General features: G+C 39.5%; 1 protein-coding gene across 3 annotated transcripts in view; it reads left to right on the forward strand.

Moving 5' to 3' along the window:
* Positions 1-17,723, forward strand: part of tpd52 (tumor protein D52) — a 199,163-nt gene that overhangs the window by 34,082 nt on the left and 147,358 nt on the right. For all 3 annotated transcript variants that reach the window (XM_072253129.1, XM_072253120.1, XM_072253138.1), the window contains exons 2-4: positions 5,226-5,341; positions 12,661-12,809; positions 15,651-15,752. In XM_072253129.1, the coding sequence (XP_072109230.1) occupies positions 5,226-5,341; positions 12,661-12,809; positions 15,651-15,752 (367 nt within the window). The remainder of the gene's footprint in view (positions 1-5,225; positions 5,342-12,660; positions 12,810-15,650; positions 15,753-17,723) is intronic.

A 17,723-nucleotide genomic window follows, 5' to 3' on the forward strand; every position in this document is an offset into this window, starting at 1 on the left:
AATGACCACCTTAGTTTCCTTTTGTAAGCTTTTAAAAACTTCCCAATCCTGTCTTCCCACTAATTTTTGCTTCCTTTTATGCCCTCTCCTTTGCTTTAACTTCAGCTTTGACTTCTCTTGTCAGCCACGGTTGCATCCTTTTTCCATTTGAAAATTTCTTCTTTTTTGGAATATACCTGTCTTGCACCTTCCTCACTTCTCACATAAACTCCAGCCACTGCTGTCCTGCCGTCCTTCCCGCTAGTGTCCCTTTCCAGTCAGCTTTGGCCAGTTCCTCTCTCATGCCACTGTAATTTCCTTTACTCCACTGAAATACCAACACATCGGATTTCGGCTTCTCTTTTTCAAATTTCACAGTGAACTCAATCATGTTTCAGTTGCTGATATATAATTGCAATGCTTTACTTGAGCTACTTGGCATATATGAAATTTTTTTAAATGCTGGTTTTAATTTGTCATGCTAGCCCATTTATTAGATATCATTCATGAAAGCAGCCTCTGTTGAAGACTTGGCAAACACAACCTGAAGCTGTCTGAGCAAGTAATTGAGCGTTTAATTTATATGTAAGGTCTGGGAACAAAATGAGTAGTTTTGAGTGATCCATATAAATTCATGTGACTTTTTGTTTCTGACAAATTATTTGAACAGCCAATTGTATTCTTAAATTTGATTTTATAAGCATAAAAGTACTGTTTGTTCCTTGGATTACCATTCTTGGAATAAATCAGTTGTGCATGTTTGAAGTTCAACTCTGCCAAACTATGCTGTTGCATGTGTTTCCTGAAACTTGAATTAAATTATGAAAGCATTTTTGTGCTGTATAATTCTTGACTGATGCTATGTCTAAGTTCTAAATGAAAGCATTGGGCTAGTCATACTGCATCCATCCCCTACTAGCTAGACGAATGTTTCTAAGACCCTCCGATTTAATGGCAATTTTTCAGTCTCCAAAGAGCTAAGTGTTTCCACTATCAAGATTCAAAGTATTCTCTGATTAATAAGCACTGATCGTTGATTAGATCAGAGAATTTTTCATCTTGCTTTATCAAGGATTAACTGGCGTGGTTGATCAGGGTGTGGCATGCAACAAAAAACAATTATAAAGAATTATATATAAATATATATAATTAAAATACCAGCATGCTTTACAATGTAAACAACATTTTAGAAAGTGGTTTAAATTGTCCACAATGCAGTGATGGGGGTAATAAGTAGTGGAGAAAGGGGTTAACTAGAATTGCTGATCAGATTAATTGCCCGAGGGAATCTTAAACTTTTAAGATCGGGAAAAACAAGTTTTTGTTTTGATAGCATTTATAGTACTTTGCAGAAGCGAGCTTTTGGAAAAGGCATTTTGCAGGGTGGGGAGTATCCGCAATGAATTTTTCTGCCCACTTCTTTGTCTTGGCCACATACAAGTCCTGCAGAAATGGTAGACTGCAGCCAATTACTTCTGCTGACCTGACAGTTCATTGTAGTTTTTGTATATTGCGAGAGGATGCTGCACCAAAACAGACAGCGATGGTTGTTGTGAGGATGCTGTCTATGATGGCAGTGGAAAATTGCAACGGTATGTTCTGGGTAGGATGGAATTTTACCAACTACTCCAAGAAGTGCATCCTCTGCCAGTCCTTTCTGTTTATGAAGGAGATATGGTTCCCCCACATGAATGCAATCCTGCAAAATGATGATGCCCAGGAACCTGAATGTTGAAATGGTGCTAAATGTAGAGCAGTTGATGGTGGGTGGAGAGGAGACATACATCTCTGGAAGTTGATATGCATCTCCATAGTTTTGAGGGTATTCAGCTGCAAGTTATTGTGGGTGCATCAGGCCACTAGCTTGTTCACTTCCTAGGACTACTTGGATTTGTCACCTCTGGTGATTAGTTCAATGACAGTGGTGTCATCCACAAACTTTACCAGTTTAACTGATGGATTATAATTACAATTCAGATCCTTGCCAATCCACAACTCTACATGGGCTTAAGAACTATTTGCTGAAAAACATTTTGAAATAATATATTCAAAGTTTCTTCCTCCATTGATGAAGTTGGGTAGGAAACAGTCCAGTATTCTTGAACCATGACAACATTCCACCTCTTCAGTCCAATCTAATTGTTTATGTCTTAAGTTTAGAGTAGTTATGGAAAGGGACAAGGAACAAGCAAAGGTGAAGATATTCAACTGGAAGGCTAATTTCAATGAGCTGAAAAGGGATCTGGCCCAGGTGGATTGGAAACGCAGATTAGCAGGTAAAATAGTAAATGAACAATGAGAAGCTTTAAGAGGTCAGAGTTTGGGTGTAGCATAGATGCACTTCAATAAGGGACTCTTACGTTCAATAAATATTTAAAGATGGGGATTGAAGTTAAATTGTTTTTGTACTATAGCTAACAAAATGCAGATTACAGAGGAGAGAGGAAAAGGAAATAATGGCTAAAAAATTTGAAAACGATTTGGTAATGCCATAAAAGAACGCAAAGACACATAACAAAAAGAGGATGGTGGAGTCATCAGGAACCCAAAGGATCTTGTAAAATGAGGTGTCATACCTTACATATGAAATAACACTGGACAGCAAAGATTTTGCTTCCTGAATACTTTTGGGCATATCTTACGGATTTTGGGCTGCTGATCATGAAAATCACCATGAAATTTCCTTATCACCCACTACTTGAAAGAAAAAATTGTCTATACTTGTTATTTCAATTCATAATTCAAGACAATTAAAATGTTGCCCACAATGTAAGCTGAAAAGTTTTCTATGTTGTCCAGGCATGCTTGGGCATGCTTATGCAGGGTGAATGCTACAAAGTAGGACAGATTTTTGAAAGGCTATAAGAGAATCATGCGCACACCTTTCTACATTGCATTTACATGTTTTTAGGTGTGCAATCATGTTGATGTGCATGCTCTACACAGATAGCATTATGACAAAGTAATTATTTTTTCAGGAGTATTTGTGATAGCAAAATATCTCACCAATGTTGCAACAGCCATTTTACTTTTTGTTGTATTTGTGGCGAATGTACACTTAATTCTCAAAGGCGAGCATGACGGCTGTTGTTTGGGTGTAAAATTAGCAACCAAGACACAGCCTGGGCTTCTCACCCTTGTTGCGCAACATGCGCTGACGATCTTAGAGCTTGGCTAGGAGATACTCGGAAGTCAATGTCGTTCCTTGTCTGGTTGATATGGCGAGAATAGAAGGATCAAGTGACAGACTGCTTTTGTCTGACCAGTGCGTCGGGTTTCTCTGCTAAAAAGAATTCCATTGAATACCCCAATTTCCCTTCAGCCACGCGACCTGTGCTGTGCTAGAAGACTAGTACCGAAGCCACCAGAGATATGGAGTCTAGAGGAGGCAGACAAAACCGTGGTGCATATGCCAGAAATGGAAAACTGATACTGATGCAGATTTTGAATCTTTTATGTTGAGTGAGCCTCACTTGATAACTTAATCTGAGTTATATGATCTGGTCAGAGACTTGCATTTGTCAAAAGCTAAAGCAGAATTACTGGGTTCAAGACTGCAAGGATAGAATCTGCTGACTCCAGTCACAAACTTTTTTCCATGAATGATTTTGATAATTGAGGTGGATGTTTCTCAGAATAACAGATGCTAAAATTAAGGAATACATTTTTGTTGGTCCACAAATCAAACGGGTAATCAATGACAGGCATTTCAAAGATCTTCTCGTGGAACTGGAAAAAATCGCATAGAAAACATTCAAGGATGTTGTTGAAAATTTTCTAGGCAACTATAGAGCACCAAACAATGTGTAGCTGGTTGACAACATGCAAAATCATGAAGTGCAACACGTCACTAAAGATTCATTTTCTGCATTCCCATTTAGACTTCTTCCCTGCAAATCTTGGTGCTGTTAGTGACTAGCGTGGTGAAAGGTTTCACCACGATGTTGTGGCCATGGAGAAGCAGTATCAGGGCAACTGGAATCCATCTATGCTGGCTGATGATTTTTGGACACTTAAGCAAGAAGCCTCGGGCACTGAGTACAAGCAAAAGTCAGCAACAGAACATGTTTAGCTTAGTTGAACTATTGCAAAGAGTTACACAGTTAAACCGTTGTGCAATTAATACACTCAGTAAAAGTTAATTTCTTATTTCTCCAAATGCCTCCATGATATAAGTAGTCTGAAGTTGTATTTGTTCAGCTTCAATCAGTCTATCATAACCACAAAAGATTTGAGGAAGCAACACTTGGGGGAAAAAAAATTGCTGTTCAGTGTAATTACGTTATCAAGCAAGAGGATATCAACAAATTAGATAATAGGAAAATAATGGATGGTATTAAATGGGTGGAGATAAAAGGTTACAATTAGGTCAAAAATAGAAATTGGCCTTGGGTTAATACAGGACATGCGCAAGATCAAAAATCTAACCATAATCTTAAATCCTCTTGCAGAGAAAGGTGCTTAAGATGCATTCTTCAGAAGAGGCGCAAGGATGAATCTTAGAACCATAGAACACTACAGCACAGAAACAGGCCATTTGGCCCTTCTAGTCTGTGCCGAAACATTATTCCGCTAGTCCCATTGACCTGCTTCCAGTTCATAACAGAACATAGAACAGTACAATACATTACAGTCCCTTCGGCCCACAATGTTGTGCCGACCATCAAATCCTGCCTCCTATATAACCCCCCCACCTTAAAACCCTCCAGACCTCTCCCATCCATGTACCTATCCAATTTATTCTTAAAACTTAAGAGTGAGCCCGCATTTACCACGTCAGATGGCAGCTCGTTCCACACTCCCACCACTCTGAGTGAAGAAGTTACCCCTAAACCTTTCCCCTTTCACCCTAAGGCCATGTCCTCTCGTATTTATCTCTCCTAATCTAAGTGGAAAGAGCCTATTCACATTTACTTTGTCTATACCCCTCATAATTTTGTAAACTATCAAATCTCCCCTCATTCTTCTACGCTCCAAGGAATAAAGTCCTGACCTGTTCAATCTTTCCCTGTAACTCAACTCCTGAAGACCTGGCAACATCCTAGTAAATCATCTTTGCACTCTTTCAATTTTTTTCAATGTTTTCTCTGTTTTTTGTAACAGGTGTTGAGCTAAAATTTTTTATAATGTAAATGTTTTGAGCAGTATTTTCAAAAGTTAAACCTACAGGGCAAAGGTAAATGGGTGCTAAAAGATGCAAGAAGATAATAGATAAAGGTAAAATATTTCCTTTGTTTCTTTTGCAGGACTGCTGCAAAGTGATCCAGCACCTGAAATGGGGGAAGATGCAGCAGCAACTGCTGACTTGCGCGGTGGATTGACAGATGAAGATAGGGAAGAACTGACCAATCAACTTGCTAAGGTAAAGAACGGCCAAACTAAGAATAGACAGATTTGTATTGTTTACTTTCTATCATAATCGGAAGATCTAGATCAGAAGGATTCTTCCAAGGATTTTATCACAAATTGTGGAAATGCACATTCTTTGTCGTTAGTGACTTTGAATTTACGGTATAATCCCATGAAAATGGATCTTGCAGAAAGATCAGTGAAAGTATCTTCTATGGTACTTACCTTCTTCGGTAGGATGCATGTGGAATAAAAGCTTCCCCTCCCCTCATTTTGTTATTGATTTTAGATTGTTACACTCTGATTTCTGATCCTCTAATAAAGGTTCTAGGCTTTTTATGCATTTTGGTTATGTCTCTCTTCAGCCTCTTTTATTGCAATAGCAGCCTATCCAATCTATCTTCATATTTTACAGTTGAACTGAAGTTTGCAAACACATCTTGAATATCAAGCAACTCTACCTTCTTAACCAACCTCCCATGCAAGACTGCTGCTGTTTTGCTCAAATTTGTAAACTGTGTCTGTCCCCTGTCTGAATACAAGTGCAAAATATTATTCTAAGATCTCCATTTCTTTTGGCTCCACGCATAGAGCAGAGAGGTTATGCTGCAACTGTACAGGGTACTGGTGAGGCCACATCTGGAGTACTGTGTGCAGTTCTGGTCTCCTTACTTGAAGGATATATTGGCTTTGAAGGAATGCAGAGGAGGTTCACCAGGTTAATTCCAGACATGAGAGAGTTAGAATATGAGGAGAGATTCATTCGGCTGGGACTGTACTCGCTGGAATTCAGAAGAATGAGAGGAGATCTTATAGAAACATATAAAATTATGAAAGGGATAGATAAGATAGAGGCAGGAAAGTTGTTTAGACTGGTAGGTGAGAACTAGGGGACATAGCCTCAAGATTTGGGGGAGTAGATTAAGGACAGAGATGAGGAGGAACTGCTTTTCCCAGAGAGTGGTTAATCTGTGGAACTTTCTACCTAATGAAACAGTGGAGGCTACCTCAGTAAATATATTTGAATTGAATTAACTTTATTACTTCCTTCACATACGGAGTAAAAATCTTTACGTTACGTCTCCGTCTAAATGTGCAATATGTAGTAATTTATAATAGTATGTACAACAGAACAGTAACAAAATGGTTAAATATGAATAGTTAATATAGCATAGAAATACTGTTGTGTCAGCATGAATTAAGCAGTCAGTGGAAGAAGCTGTCCTGGAGCCTCTTTGTCCCGGCTTTTATGCTGTGGTATCGTTGAGGTAGTTGAGTTGTACACACCAGTCTTTGTAAACGTCCTGAATAGTGGGAAGTTCACATCTACAGATGTGCTGGGCTGTCCACATCACTTTCTGCAGAGTCCTATGATTGAGGGAAGTACAGTTCCCATACCAGCCAGTCAGGATGCTCTCAGTTGTGGCCCTATAGAAAGTTCTTAGGACATGGGGGCCCATACCAAGCTGCTTCAACCAGCTGAGGTGAAAGGGGCACTGTTGTGCCTTTTTCACCACACAGCCGGTATGTACAGACCACGTGAGATCCTTGGTGATGTTTATGCCAAGGAACTTAAAGCTGCTCACCCTCTCAACCCCAGATCGATTGCTGTCAATAGGGGCCTGCCTGTCTCCATTCCCCCTGTAGTCCACAACCAGCTCCTTTGTTTTTGCGACATTGAGGGAGAGGTTTTCTTGACACCACTGTGTCAGGGTGAAGACTTCTTCTCCGTAGTCTTCCTCATTGTCATTTGAGATTAGGCCAATCAGTGTAGTGTTGTCGGCAAATTTAATTAGCAGATTGCAGAAGGAGGGAGAAGGTTGGATAGATTTTTGCACAGTAGGGAAATTGAGGGTTAAGGGGAAAAGGCAGGTAGGTGGAGAAGAGTCCATGGTCAGATCAGCCATGATCATTTTGAATTGCGGAGCAGGCTTGACGGGCTAGATGGCCTATTCCTCCTATTTCTTATGTTGTAGATCACCATTATGATCTTCCAGAGGACCAGTGCTGTCCCTTGTAATCCTTTTGCTTTTAACATATCTGTAGAAGCCCTTAGAATTCTGTTCCACCTTGTCTGCTGTAGCAACCTCATGCCGTCTTTTAGCTCTCCTGATTGCTGTACGCATTCTCTTGCTTTTCTTATACTTCATAAGCACCTCATTCGTTCCTACTTGCCCGTACCTGCTATGCAAGTCCTTTATTCTTTTAACCAGGGCTTCAATATCTCATCAAAACCAGTTTGCTACACTTGTTATCTTTACCTTTATTCTGACAGACACATGGAAGTTTTGTACTTTCAAAATTTGGTTTTTGAAGGCCTCCCACTTTCCAAGTCCACTTTTGCCAGAAAATGGCCTGTCCAAATCAACACTTGCCAGTTTATTTCTCATAACATCAAACTTGACCTTTCTCCAACTTAGAATCTCAACCTCCAGACTGGATCTATCTTTTTGTACAGTTATTTTGAAGCTAATGGCATTGCGGTCACTAGAGGCAAAGTGTTTTCCTACACAAACTTCTGCACCTACCCTGTCTCATTCCCTAATAACAGATCCAGTATCGCATTATCTTTCGTTGGAATGTTTTTAACATACTGATGAAGGAACCTTTCCTGAACATGTTGACGACTCTATCCCATCTACCCCTTTTACAATATGGGAGCTCCAGTCAATATGTAGAAAATTAAAATCACCTATTATCACAGTGTTATGTTTCTTGTAACAGTCTGCAATCTCTCCACAAATTTGTTCCTCTAAATCCCATGGACTGCTGGGTGGTCTATAATGTATCCCTGTTAATGTGGTCATAGCTTTCTTATTCCTCGGTTCCACCCATAAAACCTCACTAGATGGGTTTTCCAGTCTGTCCTGACTGAGCACTGCTGTGACATTTCCCTGGATTAGTAACACCACGTCGCCCCCTTTAATCCCTCCCACTCTATCATGTCTAAAACAAGGGAGCCCCAGAATACTGAGCTGCCAGTCCTGCCCCTCCTGCAACCAAGTCTCACTAATAGCTACAATATCATAATTCCAGGTGTTGACCCATGCTCTGAGCTTATCTGCCTTTCCTACGATACTACTTGCATTGAAATATACACAACTTGGAACATTAGCCCCACCATACTCAACCTTTTGCTTCCTGACTTTGCTGTCTTAACAACACGTCTCCACAACCACTCTATCTGTTCTGGCACTCTGGTTCCCATCCCCCTGCAACTCTTAATTTAGATACTACACTACTTTTCTCTCCCCCCCACCCCCCCACCCCACTCAGGTCTAGATTAGGTGCAAACATTCTCTCCTGTACATATCCCACCTTCCATGGAAGAGAGCCCTATGATCCAAAATTTTGAAGCTCTCCCTCCTACACCAACTCCTTAGCCACGTGCTAAACTGTATGATCTTCCTATTTCTGGCCTCACTAGCACGTGGCATGGGTAGTAATCTTGAGATCACAACCCTGGAAGACCTGTACTTTAATTTACCACCTAAGTCCCTGAATTCACTTCGCAGAGCCTCATCCCTCTTTGTACCTATATCATTGGTACCTATGTGGACCATGACTTCTGGCTGAGGTGCTGAATGGCCTAACTCTGCTCCTGTGCCTTGCAGTCTGTTGCAAATAAGGATGCAAAAATCTTGGCCAAGACCATAACAATCTCCTTGTTTGCTTTTTTCAATAACCAGGGATATATCCCATCAGGCCCTGGGGACTTCCATTTTGATGCTGTTCAAAAGGCCCACAATCACCTTCCTGATCTGAACATCCTAGGACGTCAGCGTGCCTAATGTTGCTCCTGATACCTTTGTGCCTTTCTTCGTGAATGCTGACGCAAGGTACTTATTTAGTACTTTGCACACATTCTCTGGCTCTGAGCATAAATTTCATTCACTATCCCCGCCTGGTTCTACTCTCTCCCTAGTTATCCTCTTGTTTCCAGTGTAAGTATAAAATGTGTTGGGATTTGCTAATGGTATTTCATGAACCCTTTTGGCTTTCTTAATCCCCTGCTTGATCTTTTTCCCTGTTATCTGCTTCTCAAAGCAGTGTATGATTTTAGCTTTTTGAGCTTTGCAAATACTTTTTTTTTGTTTTTTGGCTGTTTATAACCTCTGTCATCCAAGATTCCCTTGCCATCCTTGCCCTTACTGAAACATACAAAATGCTGGAGGAACTCGGCAGATCAGACAGCATCAATGAAGTGGAATGAATAGTCAGCGTTTCGGGGTGTGATCCTTATTTTGGGGCCCGAGTCCTGATGAAGGGTGTCAGCCCAAAGTGTCGACTATTTATTCCTCTGTGTAAATGCTTGACTGAGTTCGTCCTGCATTTTTGCGTTACTCTGGATTTCCAGCATTTGCAGAATCTCTTGTGTTTATGCCTACAGGACATTTATGGATGGCGTGTACTGTATATTGGCTTTATGGGGAAGTTGCACGAACTTAGATTGTTCTGTCTGGAGTGTCAGATGTGGAGGGGCAACTGGATAGAAATGTATAAAATTGAGGCATGGTTAACTTAAATCAGTATATATCCCAGACTGGAAATTTCAAATCTCATTGCATAGGTTTAATGGTGGTGGTGGGGGGGGGGGGGAGGAGAGCGGAGTTCAATTGCAAGGCATTGATTTTTATTGCAGCTTGTGTTTGGTGCAAGCAATGTGCTGCCAGAGATGGTGATAGGACACGAGATAGCAGTGTTTGAGACATTTAAGATAGACACAAACTGGCACAGGATAAACTGATACAGACCACGCGCAAGCAGGTGGGATTAGTTTAGATTGGCATTGTGACCAATGTACATATGGTAGGATGAAAGTCTTTAGTTGAGAGAATATTCTTAAATGTGCTTTGCAAAACTGGAAAATGGGATATGTGCATAATTAGGTGTCTTAAATCTGGAAGTTGCAACAACCTGTTCCTTTTGATGATGTGGATGTGGTGAGAATCTACAAGTACCTGGGGGTCCACCTGGGTGACAGACTTGAGTGGAGCACCAGCACAGAGGCTGTGTACAAGAAGGATCAGAGTCACCTCTATTTCCTGAGGAGACAGAGGTCCTTTGGAGTATGCAGGCCTCTCCTTCACATGTTCTACCAGTCTGTTGTCACCAGTACAATTTTATATACGGTGGTGTGCTTGGGCAGTGGCATCAATGAATCATGCAAAAGGCTCACTAAGCTGATTAGAAAGGCAGACTCTGTTATAGGAGTCAAACTGGGCAAACTGGAGGCTGTGATAGAACAGAGGACACTCTGGAAAATCCTGGCAATTCTGGGCAATGATTCTTACCCTGTGCATGCCATCTTGGCTGAACAAAGGAGCTCTTTCAGTAATAGACTCCAAAGTGTACTATATAAGGTCATTCTTACCTTTGGCCATTAGGCTCGATAATGAGTCAACCTATAGCTGGGGAAGTGATAACCTGCTCTTAGATTGTGGTAACTTATTTTTATTCTTTCTACTTCTCTCTAATATTTATATCTGTGCACTTGTAATGCTACTGTGAGACTGTAATTTCCTTTGAGATCAATAAAGTATCCATCTAATGAGCATGGAATGATCCACAGAAAAGTACAACATTGCAACAGGTCCTTTGAACCACAATGTTTGTGCTGAGTATGATGCAAAATTAAACTGGTCCCATCAGCCTGCATATCCCTCCACTCCTGCATTTTAATTTGCTTGTCTAAAAGTCTCTTGAATGCTTCTATAATACCTGCTTGCCCCATACTACCCTTCTTAACTTTCCCCTTCTCACCTTAAAAGGTCTGCCCTCTGGTACAGGTCCACAATCCTTTATCCAAAATTCTGAAATCCAAAAAGCTCCGAAAACTGGAGTTTTTTTTTTGCCAACAGCTGAACGTCACTCAGGTGTGACATGGTTGCACTAGCAGAGGCTGCCAGACGTCAGTTGTGGCTCAGCGCTCGTACTGGTTACACGTGCATTTGCTGTTCGCTGATATTTTGTGTTCACTGTTGACTTTGTGTTTAATTTCACTGTGAAATGTCAAAAAGAGCTGCAGATACCCCTATGGGTAACAATGAGAAAAAGAGAAGGAAGCATCTATCATTATCAGTAACGCAGAAAGTGGAGTTATTGCAGAAGCTTGATCATGGTGTGTCTGTGCGGCGTCTTACTGAAGAATATGGTGTCGGAACTACCACTGTATAGGATTTAAAGAAATAAAGACTGATTACTGAAGTTTTATCGTGACAGTGACGTTCTACATTTATTCCAATAAATCATTTACCATGTGTTTGATTCGGTTCATTTGAAGCTGTATATTTTTGTTTTATTGAATTTTTTTGTCATTATTCCCTAAACCATACAGTATAACAACTATTTACATAACATTTACATTGTATTAGGTATTGTAAGTAATCTAGAGATGATTTAAATTATACAGGAGGATGTGCATAGGTCCGGAGCTCCGCTGGGTCCTAAAGTCCACTGCACAGAGACAAGTTAAATAAGGGACTTGAGCATACGTGTTTTTTGGTATCCGCTGGGGTTCCCAGAACTAATAAGGGGGGATTCTGAAATACGAAATGCAATTGGCCCCAAAGATTTCGGACAAGGGATTGTGGACCTGTATTTGATATTTCTACCCTGGTAAAAGAATGAATGGTTTAGAAGCAAAGGGTGTTATTGGTGCATTGGTCTTGGTTGCAAGAGACAGTTTGTTGTATTGGATTAGAATTTTGGGCTGATGCACTTCTTGCAAAAACGATCAGATAGGTTGCGGGAAGGTGATAATTTGGCGAGACTGATAATATAACCTTCTATGATTTTATGCCAGTTTTAAACCCCCTTTTTTAAAAATGATACCTATTTCTTGATGGACTCCAACTAATCTGTTCATTCACCAGCATTATTCAGGACAGATGAAGTTCCCTTTATTCATGAAATCTGCAATTGTCAAAGCTGGCATGTGTTACTCATCGTTAAGTACCCATAAGAATGTAGTGGAAAGGTGCCTACTTGAACCATTGGAGTCTTGTGGATGATGGCGTTCCCACAGTGCTTTTAGATAGAGAATTTAGATATAGGCACAGTGAGTAGTAAATACTGTAGTCATTGTGTACCAGTGGCGAGGAAGCAAATGTTTTCAGTGGTGAATAGGTACCATTTAAAAAGGCTGTTATCCTGAATAATGTCAAATTAAGGGTTGAAGTTGCACTCATTCAGGTCAATGGAGGGTGTTCCATCATTCTAACAACTAAAGAAATAGTACAAAACTAAGATGAGTGGGTGTGGTCACAAAATCATATTGATATTTACCTTGTATTATTGGGCTGTATTGAATTCCTGTTTGTTTTGGTTTAGGTGGAGGAAGAAATCCAAACACTTTCTCAAGTCCTTGCAGCTAAGGAGAAGCATGTTGCTGAGTTAAAGAAGAAGCTAGGATTGACTCCACTACATGAACTTAAACAGAATTTGTCAAAAAGTTGGTTAGATGTACAATCCTCCATGGCGTAAGTGCATTATACAGCACTGAACAAAGGAATCATTAATTGAATAGATACAGGGCAGGTTTGCCAGTAATTGAAGGTGAACTTGTATTGGTTTATAAGAATGGGAAGTCTTTATTTCACATCTATTTATTTACAGTCCAGATAAAAATAAATAATTGAATATACAAGAGTAGTACATTTACGCTTAAATTTTGACTGGCCAATATGAAGACATAGCTAAGGCTTGTCTGTTTTCCCCTCTTTTTTTAAAAAAAAAGTCAAATTTAACTCCCCTACATTAACCTAACCAGAATTTCAGTTTAAATGTGTAATCTTTCACAAATTTAAAATTGATTTAAAAAAATGTGGATGCTATTAACTTCAGTGGAGCAGAAAATAGTGATTCTGTAATCTTGGTGCATGAGGGTTGTGAGTTCTTGTTTAACGCAGTCAAAAACAGATTTCTATCCATTCCATTTGGGTAATGATTGAGGCAAAGAACATGTATTTTTCTGTCCCATTCCATAAACTAATGCAGAGACAATACTAATATATAGGGGACAAAAGTAATATGCAAAGTTTGTATTACTTTTTCTGAAACAAGGTCATTACTGAGAAGGTGAATTGGGGAACTCTGTAATAATAAGCTAAAAGTTTATACAGTATTGTAGTTTTTCTACTCGCTCAGGAGAAACATTTGGATCCCACTAAGGCAAGTAGTGAAATTGAATTCAGTCAATTTGGCAAAACAATTTGCTGAATTTATTAAGAATCAATGATGCTATTAAAATATTAGAATGAAACAACTTTGAATTGGCTTAGTGAACAATTGTGTGTAAACAGTGGAGCCAGCTACAGGGGGGGCTTTGTCTATATATTCTGAAAAATTTTCTCATTGGGGTTACGGGGGTGGTTGCAGAAACAAAACGGTAACTTCCTAGATGTGTGTGTTGGTGTTGAGTCAAAGTTGTTTCTTTCCTTTTCTACTGTTCCAGAATTCAAATTAATAAATTTTTGAATAGTTAAAATGAGAAGTGTATTATCCTCCACTCTTAGGAATGTTTAGGTGATAGCAACATTACAGCAATCTGTGAGTTGACCAAATGAGTTGAGTGCTGACAATTGTCAAAGACTGAAAGTACATTTAATATCAAAATGTATAAATTATACAATCTTGAGATTTGCTTGCAGACAGCCACAAAGCAAGAAACCCAAAAGAACCCAATATAAAAAAAGATGAAAAAAAACCACAAATCATGCAGACAATAGAAGTGAGCAACAGCATTCTGAACCAAATTGAGTTCTTAGATCCGAATCCCCGGAGCAACAAAGCTTCTGTGTCAGTTCATCATATTAGTGGGGCAAATTGTCATGAAGCTCACAGACATGAAGCATAGCAGCCAGGGCAGTCTTTTAGTCTCAGCACAAAATTGGCCTGACCCTTGCCTCTGGTCCTGACACCATGCCTTTTCAGTCTACCTGGCCAGCATTTAAATTGTCCAACAGCGGATTGTGCCTTGCATTAGGATCTGGACCTCATCAGTTAAATGTAATGCGCCTCCCAGCTCCAAGCCATTTGATCTCTCCAAATTGTCTCAACGCTTGGAGCGATCCAACCTCACACCTGGGTTAGTTGGACGTGCATTGAAGCTTCGATTCCTTTCAGAATTGCTCACTCCTTTTGCAACACACTAGCACGGCTCATCCCTTGAATTCGCTTTGCCTTTGCTCCTGTCTCTTCACTGTTTGCAGTGGTGACCACAATTTACTTCAGAAAAGCTGTTAATGTCTTCAGTCGAATTTCTTGCCTTTCAAACCTGTTGTTTGCCTTCAGTAGTGCCATCTTAAACCAGTTGTCTTTTCAAAACTTTAAATCACAAAGGAGAAAGTCTGCAGATGTTGCAAATCTGAGCACACACACAAAATGCTGCAGGAACTCAGTAGGCCGGGCAGCATTTATGGAAAAAAGTACAGTCGATGTTTTGGGCTGAAACCCTTTGGCAGGACTCCGAAGGGTTTTGGCCTGAAACGTCGACTGTGCTTTTTTCCCCCATAGGTGCTGCCTGGCCTGCTGAGCTCTTCCAGCATTTTGTGTGTGTTCCACTAAACTTTAAATATCTGCCTTTTAATGCTGGTGGTGGAAACATCTTGTCACTTGAAGCTGCTGTATTGTTACAGCAGATTTCACCTTAATTTTTATTAATTCAAATAGAGTAGGAGCTTGGGAATGCAGTAAGGAAGAATGAAATAAAATATCCATGCCTTTACAATCTCTTGTAGGTTGATAATGGTTTCCAGCATGTGAAATTAACTAGAAGTGACAGAAGTAATAAGCATAAGTTGTGCAAAATGCATGTGACATTGCAAAACCTTCATATATCTTTTGAAATATCCTGTCTTTTTCCAGCAACTTCCCATTAGCTCTATTTGTAATGAATTTCATGTGCAATCCCTACTGTAATTGGATGTTTCTGCTTATGAAATTCATGCAATGTTGTGCGTTTGCTCTGGTAGCTAATGCAGCGAATCTCTGTACCAAGTGTTTTCAAAATTTATATTTCTCAATGGTATTAAAATGTCTGTTTGTTATTTCAAAATGGCAACATTGGCTAGGAAGGTATTGGAGTTGGTGGTTTGTAGCTTGGAACATTATTGCTTGACCCTATTCGCCTCGCCTGACACCCTCACTTTATAGTCCCATGGGCAAGCCACTGTTGTTACAATGTACCTTCTCAAGTCCTTGAAGCTCTTAAAGAATGAACCAAGGATGGAATCAGACCGAATTAAGATATGCAAACATCATACTTTCGTATTTGTGTGGTACTTTTAAATGTTTTAATTGTTAAATTTAAATTTCTGTAGATTCAAGAAGACATCTGAAACCCTTGCTCAAGCTAGTCAGAAAGCATCTTCTGCATTTACTAATTTTGGTTCTGCCATTACCAGAAAGTTTGAAGATGTTAGGTATGTTGAGCTATTTTCTTCTGTTAAGTAAATTGCTCTTGAAGTCTTGTTTAACATCTTTTTAAAAAAATCTAGTGGTACCATATATTTTTAAACTTGCTATCATACTTAAATACAGCTTGAAATTATGATTTTGTTCTTAGTCCACGCTAAAGTATTTGTAGTATTTTTTTCTGCTGGCTGCTTAAATCAGGTTGGATTTTGTGATGATATCTTAGAATATTTATCATTGTCACATCGTAATCTTGGGTTAATATTGCTGATGCTATTACAAAGATTGTCAGTAATGTTTGTCCTACCTCATCCAGATTTACTCTTGTATTCCTTATGAGCTTGTTCCCCCACCACTCTGTACCTGTGTTAGCTGAATGTATTGTTCACTACAAATAGAGGTTTTTTGCTTCCCAGTTGCGATTTCTTTCCTTCCCACTTCTACTTAACCTTGTTTTTTCTCAATCTGCCCTTCTGTTTTGTACAATGCAGAAAACAGATGCCTGTTCCCAATTTAGAATGATCAAAACATTTTGCAAATGAAACACTGCTAGGACTATCTTTCTGTTATCTTTTTCACCTCAATGAGCTTGCTTGTTCATACCTTTCCAAGTTGTTCATTCAGAAATTTGTATTTGTTTTCTGTAGCATGTAATTTCTCTATACCTTTTTATTCCTTTCATTTTGCCCTGTAAAAGTGCAGAAGCTTGTTGAGTTCAGTTATGGATTCTTTTGCCATGTGACCACTACTGTAGTAACATTCATTAGCGACCTTGAAAGCTCCTTTAGTTTGTAGTTCAATTCTTTACACATGCAACATCTGCTTTGTTGGTTCAAACTCCCTGGTTCTTGAAGAATAGAAGAAATGATTGTAAAATATGCAGGCTCTTACCCTGAATTCAAGTATCAGGGGCAGTACTTCTGAATAAATGGGGAGGGGGGAGTTACATTTTGAAGACCCAGGAAGTTTCAAATTGAAGGGTTTACAACTGCCTTGGGGCAATGAAGGACCATGCCTAGTGGACCAGATCTTGATCTGGAGGGGCATGCAGATACTATTCGAAATATGAAAGGTAAGAATGTTTTAGTTTTATTTTGCCTACATTGTTCTACTTTGTTTTCTTTGCATGAAGATTGCATTTAGCATGGTAATTATTTAGTTTGAAGCATGACTGTATTTTGTACATGGTGATTGGATTTCTAATAAAAATAACGGGTTGTTCAATGTAGTTTCAGCTCCCTATTCCAAAAATTTTGCACTGCCTGATTTATGAGTGACCAATGAATTGTTTGGAATAAATTTTGAGAAGAGAATAGGAGATGTAATGTTTTTTGCAATTTTGATAGAAATGCTGTATGCAATATTTTTGTCCTTTACAATGGAGATTTTATTCTAGTCAGCACTGGAACTGAGGTGAGCAAATTGTGGGCATCTTAGTTTTGTGGTAGACATCTGGAGGTGGCAGTGATGGGTGTGGGGGGATGTGTTTATCAAAAAAAAAACGTCCTGAATATTCTGGCAGTATCTGTGAAATGAGAAAGTTAACATTTCAGTCTTCAAAAATGGTCAACAGACCATCTAGCAAAACAGACAAATAATCCCATCAGAGAAAGGAGCAGCGTTGCTTTAGGCTGCTGTTCCTAGAAAAGTGGTATGGAATTTCTGAAGGTCATCGGTCTGAAACATTATCTCCACCTGACCTGAGTGTTATTATCATCAACCAGTGAGATTTGTCTAAATGCTGTGCTGTCATGGCAGATATCTGCCAGCGGTTGCATATAATGACAACAGTCTATTTGCATGTGTTGTGTTCAGGTGTGTTACAAGTGTACTTGCGCTGAATCTTGTATTCTGTAGAAGATGGGTACAAAGATACTCATTTCAGGCCAAAGTAGAAAGGATTGAAGCTGAAACCTATAGATTTGGTGGTATTTTGGCACTTTCAAACTGGCGCAATGCTGCTTAAGTGAAGTTGGAAA

The sequence above is a fragment of the Mobula birostris genome, chromosome 1, assembly GCF_030028105.1.
Source record: "Mobula birostris isolate sMobBir1 chromosome 1, sMobBir1.hap1, whole genome shotgun sequence".
NCBI lineage: Eukaryota > Metazoa > Chordata > Chondrichthyes > Myliobatiformes > Myliobatidae > Mobula > Mobula birostris.